We start from the raw sequence: 16,684 nt of genomic DNA on the forward strand, positions 1-16,684 counted from the left end.
TATATAAGATTATTATAGTACTAGTCAGTAATTTAATTTGAATTACTTAGTTACTTTTTTCTCTTTCTTTCTATTGTTGTTATTGTTGTCATTTGTAATAAACAAACCTTTACTTAGTTACTCCTAATCTATTCAATTCAATTCAATTCAAGACTAATGTTATCTCAATGGTTAGCCATTAATTATGTCATTTATTAAATCATTAATTAGATCATTAATTGCTTATCCGAAAAATCAATTTTATGATTCATCAACTAATATTCAATTAGATTTATCTTATATTACACCTCAATTAATTGTAACTTCAGCACCAGTATCAACTTATATTGAATCATGGTATCGTTATCCAGTGGAAGATTTATTAAAATTTTTAAATTCCCATTACGGTACAAATTGGCATATTTTCAATTTCCGAGGTGAAACCCCTGGGTATAAAGATTCATTAGTAATGAATAAAGTTAGTCATTATCCATTTCCTGATCATTATCCCCCCACTATGAATATTATAATTAATTGTATTAAAGAAATTGATGAATTTATACAACAAGATGATAATGTTGTAATATTACATTGTAAAGCAGGTAAAGGTAGATCAGGTACTTTATGTTGTGCATATTTAATTTATAAATATAAATCATTTACTTTAATGGATATTTTACTGATTTATACAACAAAAAGAATGAAAATTTTAATAGGTGGTGAAGGAATATCTATAATTTCTCAAAAAAGATATCTTAAATATTGGTATGATTATATTCATAATAAACAATTACGTGAATCATATATAAATTGGATAAATATAACCAAGATGATAAATTTAAAAATTATTCGAATAGGTGGATTAAAATTATCTAATTATGATTATTTAAATTTAACAATTCTGACATATACAACAAAGATAGAACCACCTAATAATAATAATAATGATAATGGTGGTGGTGGTGGTGGTGGTAGATCAAATACAATTGTTAAAGAATTAATGCAATTATCAAAAGATAATTGTGATATTAATGATAATCATAAAGATTATTGGATAACTTATAATCTTTATGATTTAAAAATTCCTCAATCAGAAGATATAATGATTGGAATTCAATCATGGAATTATCTTTGGTTTAATGTTTTTTTTGAATCAATTGATAATAAGAACAATAATAATAATAATAACAATAACAATAAAGTTATTTTCAATTGGGATGATGATATTGATGGATTTAAAGGATTTAAACAAAAAGGAATAAAATTATTTAATGAAATAGAATTACAATGGGAAATTATCATCAACACCACCACCACAACTACCACCACCACCACTACCACCACCACTACCACCAGTCCAAATACAGATACAGATATAATGCTAAGTTAGATTATTCTATAGAAAGCTAAATATACAAATTTTTACATAAAAAAAAAAAAAAAAAGTAAAATAAAAGAAGGACTTTCTGTTTTTATTAATTAACCTCCCCGTTTTTCATTATCAATTTCTAACCAAAATTGATTTAATGCTCTTTGTATTGAATCTAAATGAATTTTCCCATTATCTTTTAAAATTTGTATATTTGATTTAGTATTAGTGAATGGTTTAATAATTTTAATTTCATTATATATAATAATTTCTGATGGTTTAGAAGTTGAATTTGTTGAATTACCAAATTTAACATTTTTATCTCCATATAATTTCCCAAGTCTATTAAATAAACGAATTGAAATATTTGATGTTTGTTGTCGTGGTTGTTGTGGTTGTGGTTGTGGTTGTGGTTGTGGTTGTGGTTGTGGTTTATAATTATTAATTTCATAAGTTAATCTTTTATCTAAATCATCAATATTTATAAATTCCAATGCAGTAGTAATAGAAGTAGACTCATTCTTATTACCATTTCTTTTTGAAAACGGTGGTAATACTTGAATACTTTTAATAAATGCTGTATTTATAATTCTATAAGTTGAAGTTGAATTTGCATTCTGTTTGTTATTATCATTACTATTATTATTACTATTATTATTATTATTATTATTATTATTAGTTTTAATAATTATAATTTCATTAGATGATGAATAAGTATAAATTTGACCAATTATTATTTGATCTAATAATGTTATGATTTTAACTTTTAAATTAATGATTTGATCAAAATTTTGAAATGACATGGAGTAAATGAAATGTTTTTGTAATTTAATTTAAATATTTATACAAGAATGATATTAAGATAATTGAAATTGAATGAGGATGATTTTGAAGTAGTTATATGATTGGTTGATAATTGTTTTATAGACAGGATATAGATATAACTTAAATGATAAATATGAATTGATCTATTAATGCAAATGATAGTAGTAGTAGTAGTAATATTAGTAATAATAATGTTATGGTAATGGATATGGATATGGATATGGATATGGATAATGTTAATGAAAAAGAAACAGTGGGATCAGTTTATAAGGATTGAAAAAGAAGAAAATTTTTCAATTTGAGTTTCAACAATTGAAAGAGGAGCGACAGAAAGAGAAAGAGAGAGAGAACAGATCAATTATGTTGGGCGTGTGCGGTGTAAAATTAGTGCCAGAGTAACATTCAAATTGGCACCACTGGGAGTGATTACTTTGCACGAGTATTAGGCCGCAGCTACCACCACCACCACCACCATTGTTCTGTACGACATATTACACGACATTTACAACATTTACGACATTTACAGATTGTTATTGTTATTGTTTGTGTTTTAGTCGCTGTCGTGTAAATCAAAAACTTTCCTCTTTTAGTTCTCTTTCTTTCTTTCTTTTACAACCACAACCATTTTTATATCTTATATCAATTGATGCCCTTTCTTTAATGCAACAAGAAGAATTAATTCTGATTGATAAATTAGAAGATCAAATCATTGATCATCCTGATGCTTCTACTAAAAAAGATCTTCATGAATCACTTGATGAAACATTTCAAAAAAAATTAAACGCCAGAGCTCAACAAATTAAATCAACCAACAACAACAACAACAACAACAACAACAACAATAACAATAACAACAACAACAACAATTATCAACAGTCAAAAGGTCAACATAGAAATTTAAATCAAGATTCTCCTTCAAATATAAATTATCAATTTCTTATAACTAAATCACATTTAAATTATACTTATTCTGATTATAATCTCTTACAACAAGAAATTTGTGAATGGTTTTCAATAAATGATTTTAAATCCCTTGGTGGATTAAATAATCTTACTATAAATTATGCTCAGGAAACTGACAAGGTAACTAGTATACATGAATTGATAAACAATTTACTACCCAGTAAAAGAATTGATGAAATATCTACTAATACATTGAAAGCAATATTATATTATAGTTTTGGTGAATATGGTAATAAACAATCTATTTCGGATCAATTAGAAAGTATTAAACAAAATAATATCCAACTCATACATAATAAATTATATCAACCATTAATTAAAATGATTCAAAATTTCTTTATTGATAGAATATCATATGATAAAACTAATCACTTGAATTCAAAATCATCTACATTATCAATAAAACAACAAGAATCAATTTATTTTACTATACTCACATTATTATATTTTATGATTAATGTTTACATATCACTTGATGATCACGAAAGTACTATAGGTGAGTTTAAAAAGTATTTGGCTGAAACAGATTTTTTAACTTCATTATTAACATTTATTGAACATTGGAAATGGTATCCCAATAATTGTTATCGTATAAGATATTTAATATTAATGGTTAATAAACTTGTATTATTGGAATTGGGTGATTCAAATCATATGAAACAATGTGATGAATTTTTAGTAAAATTACATCATGTTAAAAATAAACCAACAAAAGAATCACTGGATTCAAATTTAACTTGTTCACCATTAGATTATTTTGTTTTCCGACAAGATTTACTTGATAAATATCCACTTTATGATGAAACGGAATTAAAACCATATGATTTCCATAATTTAAAGAAATCCTTGGTGCTGGATGATAATGATAATACTGACAGTGATACATCAAGTATTCATAGTCATTCTAGTACTATTGAAGGGAAATATAAATACTTTATGGCATTACATAATTCATCCAATTCACTTTCTAATTTGATTGAAACCCCCAAGACTAATAAATCTCATACCATTTATGGTCAATTACCTACTCAAACAGTTCATTTAGCTACTCCAGTACCTTCACCAACTTTAGCAGCATCAGATTATATGTCTGGAGGAGAGAAAATTCGTAAATCATATCAAGTCAATCAAGCCATGCCGATGATTTATCCTAACAACAACAACAACAAACTTGATAATCTACCATTACCTATAAGAGAAGCCGATGAAATATTGAAAAAATCTATATATGAAAGTTACTCTATAAAAAGATTATGGAATGAACGAGATTATTTTATAAAACAAGAACGTGGATTTGCTGATGGATATAATAAACCTAATAAAAATGATATTGATGAATTTGATTATAATTTCAATGAATTGAGACAAAAATATCCCACAAAAGCTCTGGTGATTGATACACTTGAAAGAATTGAGAATTTATATTTACAAAATTTATGTCGATTGAATACTATAGTTGAAGTTTTTATGGAAACTATTAAAGTGAATCGATTAGATTATAATTTAAATTTTGCTGAATTGGAATTAAATCAAAAACCCAATTCTTCTCATCGTGATGAAGCAATTCAAAAGAAAATTGAAATGGTATTAATACTGCAATTGGAAGTTAATAATGCTAAAGAATTAACTTTAAAAGCCACATCAAGTTTAATTTTAAATTTATTGAAATGGTTTAAAATAAGTCATATTTTGAAATCATATTATTTTTCTTCATTATTATTTGATCAACAATTTTTTGCTGTATCATTGGAATATCTTAGTCGTTGTTTTAATAATGCTAATTTACAAAGTATGACCAAACAAAAGAAAGATGAATTAACTGAATATGAAATACTAATTAATCAAAATAAATTAATGAACCCTAAAATATCTTTACCTAATGGGGATTTTTTCAACAATTGTTTATCAAATACCAACAACCTGGGAACTAAGTATACTTTTAATTTTATCAACAAAACTTTTATACTGTCATTACCAGATAAACTTGATTCCAATAATATTAAACATGTTTATATTAATACTTTTAATGATAATTTTGCCCATATATTAAGTAATATGTTAAATATTACTAACAAGATATTAATTAAAAATCAATCACAAAGGATATTTACTTTTAATGATTTAAAACCTTCAGAATTATATAAAATGATCTTAATTAATTATGATTGTCAACCATTTAATAAACCAATTTTGAAAACTTTGAAAAAATTGATTCCGTATCAAGGTAGGAAATGGAAATCTTCTAATATGGATTTAATAAGTCAAATTTATTTAAATTTAAAATTATCAATGAAAGATAATTGGTTAAGTGGTAAAGATTTAGAAAGTGATTTTAATAATTCTTATGATCAAGAAATAGCTTTAAGAGGTTTATTACAATTTTATAATATGAGAAATTATCCTTTACAAATGAATAAAATTGGTTATAGAATTAATCATGATATAATGAATATTCCTCAATTAGATTTAAATGAAATGAATAGAATTGATTATGACGAAGATGAAGATTATTATGATGGTAATTATAATGATAATGAGAATGAGAATGACAATGACAATGACAATGACAATGATGCCAATGCTAATGCTAATGATACCAATACTAATGATACTAATGATACTAATAGTAATGATAATGGTACTGAAGATGGTGAATTGATTTAATAAAGAAAGTTATATTGATTGCGTGTATGTACCAAAAAATCCAGAATAAAAAAAATTTTTTTTTTTTTTTTTTCTTTCTTTTAATAATTGAAGGAAGAAACGACATCAACACCAACACCAACACTAACTAATTTTTGTCTGGTTAATTGGAAATTTAATTCAACAATCTTTCTCTTTCTTTCATTATAATTCAAATATAAATAAGAATCATATACTTATCCATTAATTTTTAAAACATTAAACAATTACAGACATGGTTAAATTAACTCAAATTGACGACGAAACTCAACAACAATTTGAAAATCAATCAGTTGCTAAAAACAATCATATTATTGATGAAGCTAGTTCCGAAGAAGAATCCGATGATGATGATGAATCAGATCTTGATGATTTTGATTTTGAAAATGAAACATTATTAGAAAGAATTGTTGCTCTTAAAGATATGGTTCCACCAGAACAAAGAGAAGCCATATATAATTTATCATCAACTTTACAAGGTTTATTTAAATCTAGTGTTCAAAATGGGGGAAAATTTTTATGGACATTAACTTCAAGTTCTTTATTATTAGGAGTTCCTTTAGCTTTAGCAATTTTATCAGAAACTCAATTACAAGAAATGGAAAGAGGTATGTCATTAGAAAAATCTGCTCAAGATGTTTTAGCTCCTGGATCTGAAGCTGCATTTGGAAATGAAAATAAGAAATAAAAGAATGCAATAGAATTGAAGCAAACTTTTATCTAAACAACTTGTAAATAAAAGAAAAGAAAAGAAAATAATTCAAATATATATCTAAAGCTTTATATTTATAATTATATTAATCTAAAAAAGGAAAAAAAAAAAGCACCATAATAGTAAGCAAGTAAACAAACAAAATATCACTTTAGTTTATCTTTTTATGCTTAATTGATAATGCATAAATATCTAAATAAGTAGTAATTTCAGTAATCACTTCAGCAACAAAAACTCCATGAATACCTAAAGTTATTCCACAACCCAACCAACTGATTGCATGTAATACTTTAGCAGTACCATAACCATAAATATCAATTAAAATTTTACTTAAAATTAATTGACCAATAGGAACAAACATTGGATATTGAATAAATGGGAATTCTTGTAATGTTAAATGAGCCAAAATGATTCTTCCAACAGAAAATGCAATGGTACAACCAATAGAAATAACCAATGGGAATCCATAATCATAAAGAATTTGTGGATAACTCCATAAAAGTAAGAAAACAAATCCATAATAAATGAAAAATGGATATAATCCTTTATAAGCTTGATAAGTTTCTTTTTCACTTGATTCATCATTTTTATCATTATTGTTTTTTTGATAATGTTTAGAAACATTAAACATGGCAGAAGCAATATTGAAATATAATGAAGTTAAACCAATTATGGTATAAATAATTGATGTATCAACTTTATAATAACCATAACCTAAACTTGTTAAATTCAATTCAAATAATTCAATTGTCCAAATATCGGGACCAAAAATCCCTGTAATGATATAAACAATACAAATCATTAATATACCTTCAACTGGTCCACTAAATTTACTTAAAAATAATGTATGAGTATGATATTCTTCCCAAGTTGAAGTATAAAAATTACAAACAGATGCAAATTGACTTAATATTAATAATCCTCCATATCCCATTTTTAAAACACTAGCAAAAATAAATGTCCCCAATGTTGTATTAATGGCATCAATTGAATGATCAAATAATTCTCCTAATGGACCACTTTGACCCGTTCTACGAGCATGACATCCATCACATCCATCAAATGTTTGATACATAAATAATCCAAAGGCATAAAAAAAATAACACCAAGTTGGTTGAGTTTCATTTAAATAAGGATCATAATAAAATACTGTTAATAAATTACCAATAATGAAAAATAATCCTAATAAAGTAACAACATTAGGGGCCATTGATAAAGGGAAAATTTGTACAAAAAAATTCCACCATTTTTTCAAAATATATTGAGATATAATTGAATGATCTTCTGATGAATATTTGTATAATTTCAAATTTTGTAACTTGTTAGTTGGAATGAAAAGTCCCATTTTGAATTGTCCAATAATTATTGTTGTTATTGTTGTTGTTTTGAAATTTTGAAATTATTGATTAAGTTGGATTGGATTGGATTGAATTGGATTGGATTCGATTGGATTGGATTCGATTGGATTGAATTGAATTGGGTTGCTCTGCTTATCTCTTCTTCACTACAGAATGATTATAATCAGCTTTGAAAAAGCTTCTTCTGTTATATATATATATATATATATCAATTTCCAATAAATCAAACAAGTAAAAAGCAAATAAGAAAAAAAAAAATTTTGTTAAGAAATTTTTGGTGATGTTTTCAATTCATTAATTTTCCAAACTTTGTTGATGTCGTGGGAAAAAGCACAATGAGAAGAAGTTAGACAAAAACAACATCGTGGGCTATCAACCAACAAATGGTGATCTATACTACATTATAATTTAATTAAATAAGAAAACTGACGGTTAATGGATCAAGGGGTGGGGGTGGGGTGGGGGGGACAGTAAAGTAAATTATTGTTAAACAATAAAAGTTGTGGTGGATCTTTATAATATTGGAAAATTAATGCAAGATAATAATAATAATAATAACGGACCAACTACAACTAGTTACAATAAGGTAAGCCGATAGATTATTGTGGAAGTGATAGCAAGGAAGTGGAGGGGGAGCAAGAAGAATGATTAATGTAGAATAAGTAACATCAAGAAGTTTCAAATGCCAAATGTAAGAAATTATTATTTGATTCATATAAAATAAATTATTCAATTTCTTTTTCTTCACTTCTCCCCATCTTAAATGAATAATAATAATATTAATAATAAATGTGTCAAATGATCAATTAAAGGGCCCAATTATTAATCTCTTCCCCCTAACCTCTAAACAGCACTGTCGTGTCATAATAATATATTGTATATGAAATACCATGTTGTAGATATCGTTTCTTTATTCTGATTAATCTTTGGAGGTTCTTTTCAAAAAAAAAATAACCAATACTTCACAAATAATCTTTCATTTACTTTTGATTCTAAATATAAATTTAATAATACTTGTGCTGATAACGAGTCTGTATTAATTGTGATTTCTCAAAAAGCAACAACTATAGAATCAAATAGATATAAATGAGATTAAAAAGTTCAATATATAATTGGATGGTTGGATATCTGTGTCATGGTGAAAAAGGATATTAGCACCTATATGGCCCATTATTATAATAATATGTGAAATTGTTTGGATTAGTGAAATCTAAATGAAAGTATGGATAATACTTGGGTGTAAAATTTGATGATAATTCATTGCAAAATCAAAACCAAAAAAAAAAAAAAAAGAATTTACAAATAGTAAATAAATGTTGAAAAAAAAATCTATTCTAATAATAAGTCAATTAATATTGATTTTTGATTGATTTATCAATAAAGACCTTTTCTTTTCTTTTCTTTTCTTTTGTTTACGTTGATGTTATTATTCATGATAATTCTATCCATCTATCTACAATTATGGTACCAGAAAAACAAAAACGATAAAGAACAAACTATGAATAGTATAGAACAAACAGACAAACAAAGAATAAATAAATAGTTTGAATGAATAATGACGAAACTGGATCTGTATGCTTCAATTGATGAACATATTTTCCCTTTGATATACGTTTCAAGAGCAATTTATTGGCAATAAGGAAAAACTATAACAAGGTTTCTTTTAATCAATTATATTTAACAACCTATATCTTATAAGCCATCCAATGGTGAATAATAGAGAAAACCCTACAAATTTTGATAGTTGGATACAAAATTACTAATGTATTGATTATTATTAGAACTCCAATCTTAATTTAATCAATCAATCAATAAAACCACTTACCTAACATCAAGATGGATAGATACAAATATACATGCCTCACCCATTTGAAAAATCCATTATTTCATGCATACTAATTGATCATAAAAACTTTGACTGTTGATTTATCTATTCAATTAATGGGTAAGATGATTTATTGATCCAATTTTTAATCTTGATTCCAAACGAAAAAAAAAGCCACATCAATCCTGTTTGATAGTCAGCGTATATAAAATAACAATCTTAAAATATTATAACCATTAGTGACATTTATGATATGTTAAACATGAAGTATTTTAACTCTATCTCTGGTTATTAGGTTGCAAGACAGTACAAAGAATCTTGAATGCTGTAAAGAATAATCCATTAAGTAAGTGTATTTATATCTCTTTCGATATAATATCACCTTTGTAAATGGCAATGTAGTAATATGTAGATTAATACACTTGTTGGTTCATTTTTTATAGGCATAATGACTGCGAAAACAGTATTTTATGAGAAATTTTTCCCCCAGTCGGGTAAATTTAATTCTAAACCATCAGAAAACTTCATTCCCTTATTTCCAATTCTTTTTTTTTCAGTAAAGAGTTCTGCCGGGTAGGGTTTATACAGGCTAAAATCTGACAAAATTTGACCATATTCTTTTATTACATTAAATAGTAGAAAATGAGCTCCTGATTTCAACGGTACCATTATTTTCACTGTAGCACAAATATTGGGCGAGTTATAGCAAATTTGATTTTCCAGAAACACATAATAAAGACAGAATCCATCAAAAAAATAAATTACATCAGTCTAGCCGGGTAGACTTTATGTATGTGAAAATCTGACCCTAATGTTTTATGATATCAAATGATGGAGAATGAAATTCTGACTTCAACGGTACTATTCGTTCCACTGTAGCATTAATATTGGGCGAGTTATAGCAAAATTTGTTTTTTTGGAACTCTTAAGTCAGCAAGTTTGAGATTTTGAAAAATTTTTGAAATTTTTTCAGAAACCAAGAATGAAGGTAAAACCCACCAAAAAAAATTCACACCAAAATCAAAAATTGGACCATATTCTTTTATGACATTAACTAATGGAAAATGAGCTCCTGATTTCAATGGTGCCATTATTTTCAACGTAGCACAAATATTGAGCAAGTTATAGCAAATTTGATTTTCCAGAAACACATAGTAAAGACAGAATCCATCAAAAAAATAAATTACATCAGTCTAGCCGGGTAGACTTTATGTAGGTGAAAATTTGACCATAGCATTTTATGATATCAAATGATGGAGAATGAAATTCTGACTTCAACGGTACTATTCGTTCCACCGTAGCATAAATATTGGATGAGTTATAGTAAAATTTGTTTTTTTGGAACTCTTAAGTCAGCAAGTTTGAGATTTTGAAAAATTTTTGAAATTTTTTCAGAAACCAAGAATGAAGGTAAAACCCACCAAAAAAAAATTCCCACCAAAATCAAAAATTTGACCCTAATGTTTTATGACATTAACTAATAGAAAATGAGCTCCTGATTTCAATGGTGCCATTATTTTCAACGTAGCACAAATATTGAGCAAGTTATAGCAAATTTGATTTTCCAAAAACACATAGTAAAGACAGAATCCATCAAAAAAATAAATTACATCAGTCTAGCCGGGTAGACATTATGTATGTGAAAATCTGACCCTATTGTTTTATGATATCAAATGATGGAGAATGAAATTCTGACTTCAACGGTACTATTCGTTCCACTGTAGCATTAATATTGGGCGAGTTATAGCAAAATTTGTTTTTTTGGAACTCTTAAGTCAGCAAGTTTGAGATTTTGAAAAATTTTTGAAATTTTTTCAGAAACCAAGAATGAAGGTAAAACCCACCAAAAAAAAATTCCCACCAAAATCAAAAATTTGACCCTAATGTTTTATGACATTAACTAATAGAAAATGAGCTCCTGATTTCAATGGTGCCATTATTTTCAACGTAGCACAAATATTGAGCAAGTTATAGCAAATTTGATTTTCCAAAAACACATAGTAAAGACAGAATCCATCAAAAAAATAAATTACATCAGTCTAGCCGGGTAGACATTATGTATGTGAAAATCTGACCCTATTGTTTTATGACATTAAATGATACAGAATGAAATTCTGACTTCAACGGTACTATTCGTTCCACTGTAGGACAAATATTGGATGAGTTATAGCAAAATTTGTTTTTTTGTAACTCTTAAGTCAGCAAGTTTGAAATTTTGAAAAATTTTTGAAATTTTTTCAGAAACCAAGAATGAAGGTAAAACCCACCAAAAAAAAATTCACACCAAAATCAAAAATTTGACCATATTCTTTTATGACATTAACTAATGGAAAATGAGCCCCTGATTTCAACGGTGCCATTAGTTTCAACGTAGCACAAATATTGGGTGAGTTATAGCAAATTTGATTTTCCAGAAATGCATAGTAAAAGCAGTGCTTTGCAAAAAAAATAAATTACATCAGGTCTGCCGGGTATGATCCATATATAGGTAAAAATCTGACCAAATTTTTTTGATGACATTAAATGATGGAGAATGACTCGCTGATTTCAATAATACCATTGGTTTCAACATAACTCAAATACTGGGTGAATTATAGCCGATTGTATTTTGAGGACATAGATGTATGCAAAGATGAGGATTTCGTTCGAAACCTGCAGATACTTAGACATCAAATAATAACAGAATTGTTGATCAATATAACGAAAGTACATTTGAACCATAAAAAAACAAGCTTTATTATAATCACAATCATAATTTCTCCTGCTGTGTAATACTTTAGCTAGATGTATTAATATCAATGTGGTTGGTTACCAAGCTTATAGTACAAACATAGTGTAGACAATAAGAAATGAGAAAAAGACCAGCAGCACCCTCCAAAAATAAAGCAGAGTTGTCTTGAGAAGGGAAGAGCAGCAATGATTCAACCTAGTGGCTATTGTTTATGGACTGAGAAAATAAAGATATAGTTTCTGCTAAACACAAATGAAGCAAAAGTGGCAAACACATGTTAATTGTCTCAATTGACTAGTAGCAAGTAGTAGACATTAACTTCAAACAAAGAAACTAACACCCTCCACAATATGTATAATGTCAGTAATGTTCTAATCAGCAATGAAATTTGAGTCATACGATTTGTTATTGTCGTCTTGTTTAACCATCTTTATACTTTTCCTATCATTGTTAGAATCAAAATCTGATTGTTGTTGGTATCCCTCTTTTCCAATGGTTCATTTCTTGTCAGAGCATTTGCTTGAAGTGATATTGGTAGTCTTGTATCCTACTTCTCATTTCTTTCCATTGTCTTCAAGCACTCTATTTGTAAAAAAACAACACAAATATCCATATTGATAGTCTATTAGTACTGGCATGCCCTGATGTAGACGCATCTGATAAATTCCCCATTGAAATCTGTTTGTTGGTATTACTTGAATTATGGACACTTAGGGAAAACTCTAAATCTTTACCGCAATAAAATAAAAATTAATCCAGCCACTTGTCCGACACCCATAATACTTTTATAAAACAACTTAGTATATCCTTATTTCCCAAATAGTTCAATAAACTGTTTCATTTTTCAATATTTTGCTCATAATCCCTTTCTTGTTGTTAAAATATCAATTAGTATTTTATAGTGTTTCCAATACGAACTAAATCCCAAGCATGAAGTAACACCAAATACACAAGGTAGTAGTGAATGACTCTTGATCAAACTAAAATTTAAGATCATCAATTTTCCATATGCTCTTAAACATTATACTGAAACCTTGCTAATTGATTTGGCAAAAGGAAACAATGAATAATAAAATGTACCCAGTTGAGAAAATGATAGCCAGTAGAATAGTAACCCCATTAGCACTAACACTTTCAACAGTACGTGCCATATCTTCGCTTAAACTCCCCATATCAATGATTCTTTTCCCATAAACAATAAATATGACAAACCTGTTGGCCTTCCTATTGTAAACCAGTTTTCATTGAAATTAAGTGTTCTCTTCATTAAAATTCAACCATACACAAGAAGTCTTGGGGAAATCAAATTCATCACAAATTGTATCATAATTAACAAATGTATCCCCGATAGAAGCCATGCATCTAAAAGTTTATGAATGGACAATTCTTAAATGTTGTAATAATCTTGTGGTTTTACCAAAACTTCTTAGACGAGTATTCCCATATATCTCCACAGGATTTTTGACAGTTTCCAAGACAGCTTGATGAACAAACGGGATATATCATCTTCATTAATATCCAATGAAAATTTGATGAGTACTTCTTTTTTGAGCATTAGCACAGGGTATAGTTCATAATCAAAACAAACTGCCCATCGTCTATCTCCTTTAGTACCGTCTATAATTGTTGGATCTGGAATACCTGATTTTTATTTAACTGTAGATACAGAGTATCAAAATGGGATATATTTTTATCAATACTATTTTATATATCTTCAAATGTGTCTACCATTTTGATTAATTGATGATGTAGTTCAGAAGAAAGTAGAGTGGACGATGTGTGAGAGTTATTTTTATGCTTGAGAAAACTTTTTTGTTTTTTTTTCCTTTGTACGTGGCAAACCATGGGTCCTATATTTATGCTCTCTATACAAACTCTACCAAAGAAGTATAATAACAGTTAACACCCAACTCCCTTGACTTTGCTCAGTGGATAAGATGATAAGTGTTTCCTGCATTATTAGTAGAATATGATTGATCTTAGTCTGACAAACCATACTTCATTCTACCAACAACTATGAATTTATATTGTAGTAGTAAATGTTGAATTCTATGTAACCAAACAGCAATCAACTTCCAGTGATGACTCTCCAAAAGGGATTCTCACATATACTTATAATCCAACTTGTCTCTCCCTAACACACATTGAGTTTAATTTTTAAACAGGATTAATTCTAATGCATCAATGGCATATAATAGTTGGTTGGATTTTCCTTAATCAGTTCAACATAACAATAACCATATTACTCAACATAACAATAACCAAGTCAACATGTGTATAGTATAACCTTATCAAGTTTACACGCTAGTAATAAGTTAATACTAGTTGAATCCACTTCACTTGCCCTTAATGAAATTCTGTGGTGATTATAATTATTCACTTCAATACTTTAGTCGACGTATTGGCAAGTAATCAAATTAATTGTTGATGAACAAGGATGAGGATATGAAACTTAGCTGAGTGGTAAGTAATTCCCCAAGAAGCTTCTGTTCATGTCTCGACGTTTCCTCAATGGGAGCAGTACAACAACAAAAGATTATTATGAAGTGGGACATTAGACTGTAAACATGGAAGTTCCAAATGATATTGACCACAGCACATCCTATTAACAAACGCATTAAAATCCAATAAAATGACTAATTCAAACTTCCTTGTATAAAGTGTCGTATTATTATTCTGTAGCTCACAACCAATTAGGTTAATTGAACCATGAACTGGCAATTACCATTAAGTCAATTCTGAGTTCTTACCATTAATATCTAAACCAAGACGACAACAACCTAGTTCAAAAACAGCATATTCTCTACCAAAGTTAGCACCTGGAACCAAACCTGAACCATTTATTAATGCATCACTAAGGTTGGATAAGTCACGACCATGCACGGTGGGGGTGGCCACAACATCGACTTGTCGTGGTTTGGCAAAAGCTTGTATAAAAATATTATCGACAATCAAATCACTTACTCCAATACCTGTGTAATCTTGACCAACATCTCTCACAGCTTGACTTAACAAATTAATTTCATGATATTAGCCTTTGTGGATACCAGTAACCAATTTTCTGTTATTCCTTAAAGCAAAACCAAAAGCAAATATGACAACGCTTTCAGACTTGATTCTTGTCAAAATGTTCAAGAATTCAACAACATCTGGTTATGATTGATGTTGCAACCCAATATATTTACCTTCAGTATATTCACTGATTTAGGAAGAATCAAGACCATCGTAAATGCTCTTAACACCTGGAATGTTCTTAATAAAAACTGATGAAGCTTAAATATCGAATTCCTTTTTTAATCAATGATTTGGCAAATTTTCAATCTCTAATAAAATAATTAAAGTGATTTCAATATATCAATCATGATGTTCCAAATATGGCAACTACTCAACAAACCATAGATCCCAAAAGTCAAAAAACCGATTACTAATAAAATACTTGTTGAGGATATCAATTACTGCTTTGAGACAACCAACAAAAAAAGCTTCTTATAGTTTCACTCATAATCCTGGACTTCTAATACTGGGAATTGAATTGCTCTTTATTCATTTAATGATTCTTAGATGTGCATCATAAACATCCATATCAATTAGTAAATAATAATCTGTTTAACCATTAGTACTATCCAGCTTCACCTACTAAAATAATTAAACCTATTTTCATAAACATGATAACAACTGATAAACTAAACCCGGTCGATGACTATGACACCAATACCATAAGTGGCTAGTTCTGTTAAATTCGTTAATCCTAAGTACATTTCCATTGTACATTTATTAATTTCATTGAAATAAGGCTATTAGGTAGATTTACCGACCAGCGTCTAAAATAATGGGGACTTCTTTAAAAGCAATACAACAACAAATAACCAATAATTACTTGACGCCATTGACTAAGTATCTCTGTAACTCTCAAACATTATTAATTCACTATCATCCTATTCATTCTCTTGATTGAAGAATATAAGTCTGAGATCCCGCCAAACAAAAGTGGAAACCACTAACCGCTATCACAATAAATTACAACTCATGGCGTCAATGGGACTATTAATACATTCTCATAGGGATCTAAACTTGAATAAACAATTGATTGAATGATTTATGTTGTGCTAGTTGAGGTGTTTCAATATAACTTGTTGTGTACTAATGAGATTGATAAAGTTGGTTGTAAAAAAAAAGTTGTAAGAAAAGGTTGTAAGAAATTGGTTGTAAGAAAAGATTCTAAGAAATTAGGCTTGAGAAA

At 28.0% G+C, this 16,684-nt stretch overlaps 5 protein-coding genes and 1 pseudogene across 5 annotated transcripts, besides 3 other annotated features; 3 read left to right on the top strand and 3 right to left on the bottom strand. All coding sequences in view use genetic code 12, as the record gives it.

Annotated features, from left to right (window-relative positions):
* Positions 1-184: 184 nt before the first annotated feature.
* Positions 185-1,369, top strand: CD36_72340 (homolog of human tumor suppressor gene PTEN/MMAC1/TEP1, putative; the record flags this gene model as incomplete). Its single annotated transcript, XM_002421407.1, has 1 exon — positions 185-1,369. One exon carries the CDS (start codon positions 185-187, stop codon positions 1,367-1,369), a length of 1,185 nt encoding a protein of 394 aa, XP_002421452.1.
* Positions 1,370-1,458: 89 nt separating this feature from the next.
* On the bottom strand, positions 1,459-2,151 carry CD36_72350 (conserved hypothetical protein; the record flags this gene model as incomplete). Its single annotated transcript, XM_002421408.1, has 1 exon — positions 1,459-2,151. One exon carries the CDS (start codon positions 2,149-2,151, stop codon positions 1,459-1,461), a length of 693 nt encoding a protein of 230 aa, XP_002421453.1.
* Positions 2,152-2,833: 682 nt separating this feature from the next.
* Positions 2,834-5,800, top strand: CD36_72360 (G1 cell-cycle-arrest modulator protein, putative; the record flags this gene model as incomplete). Its single annotated transcript, XM_002421409.1, has 1 exon — positions 2,834-5,800. The coding sequence occupies one exon, from the start codon at positions 2,834-2,836 to the stop codon at positions 5,798-5,800; it is 2,967 nt and encodes a 988-aa protein (XP_002421454.1).
* A 253-nt stretch (positions 5,801-6,053) lies between these two features.
* CD36_72370 (mitochondrial import receptor subunit, putative) lies at positions 6,054-6,506 on the top strand (the record flags this gene model as incomplete). The annotated part of the gene is made up of 1 exon (XM_002421410.1): positions 6,054-6,506. The coding sequence occupies one exon, from the start codon at positions 6,054-6,056 to the stop codon at positions 6,504-6,506; it is 453 nt and encodes a 150-aa protein (XP_002421455.1).
* A 175-nt stretch (positions 6,507-6,681) lies between these two features.
* Positions 6,682-7,875, bottom strand: CD36_72380 (diacylglycerol cholinephosphotransferase, putative; the record flags this gene model as incomplete). Its single annotated transcript, XM_002421411.1, has 1 exon — positions 6,682-7,875. One exon carries the CDS (start codon positions 7,873-7,875, stop codon positions 6,682-6,684), a length of 1,194 nt encoding a protein of 397 aa, XP_002421456.1.
* A 3,268-nt stretch (positions 7,876-11,143) lies between these two features.
* Positions 11,144-16,684: part of a repeat region (core RPS block consists of eighteen complete RPS units of 2106bp each, plus one partial RPS unit of 1535bp; orientation = sense) that runs on past the window's edge.
* Positions 11,144-16,684: part of a repeat region (HOK region) that runs on past the window's edge.
* On the bottom strand, positions 15,184-15,741 carry CD36_72385 (annotated as a pseudogene).
* Positions 15,184-15,741: a sequence feature (Similar to Pichia stipitis IDH1;~degraded pseudogene in HOK region of MRS_2).

Source organism: Candida dubliniensis, chromosome 7 (assembly GCF_000026945.1).
Source record: "Candida dubliniensis CD36 chromosome 7, complete sequence".
NCBI classification, from domain to species: Eukaryota; Fungi; Ascomycota; class Pichiomycetes; order Serinales; family Debaryomycetaceae; genus Candida; species Candida dubliniensis.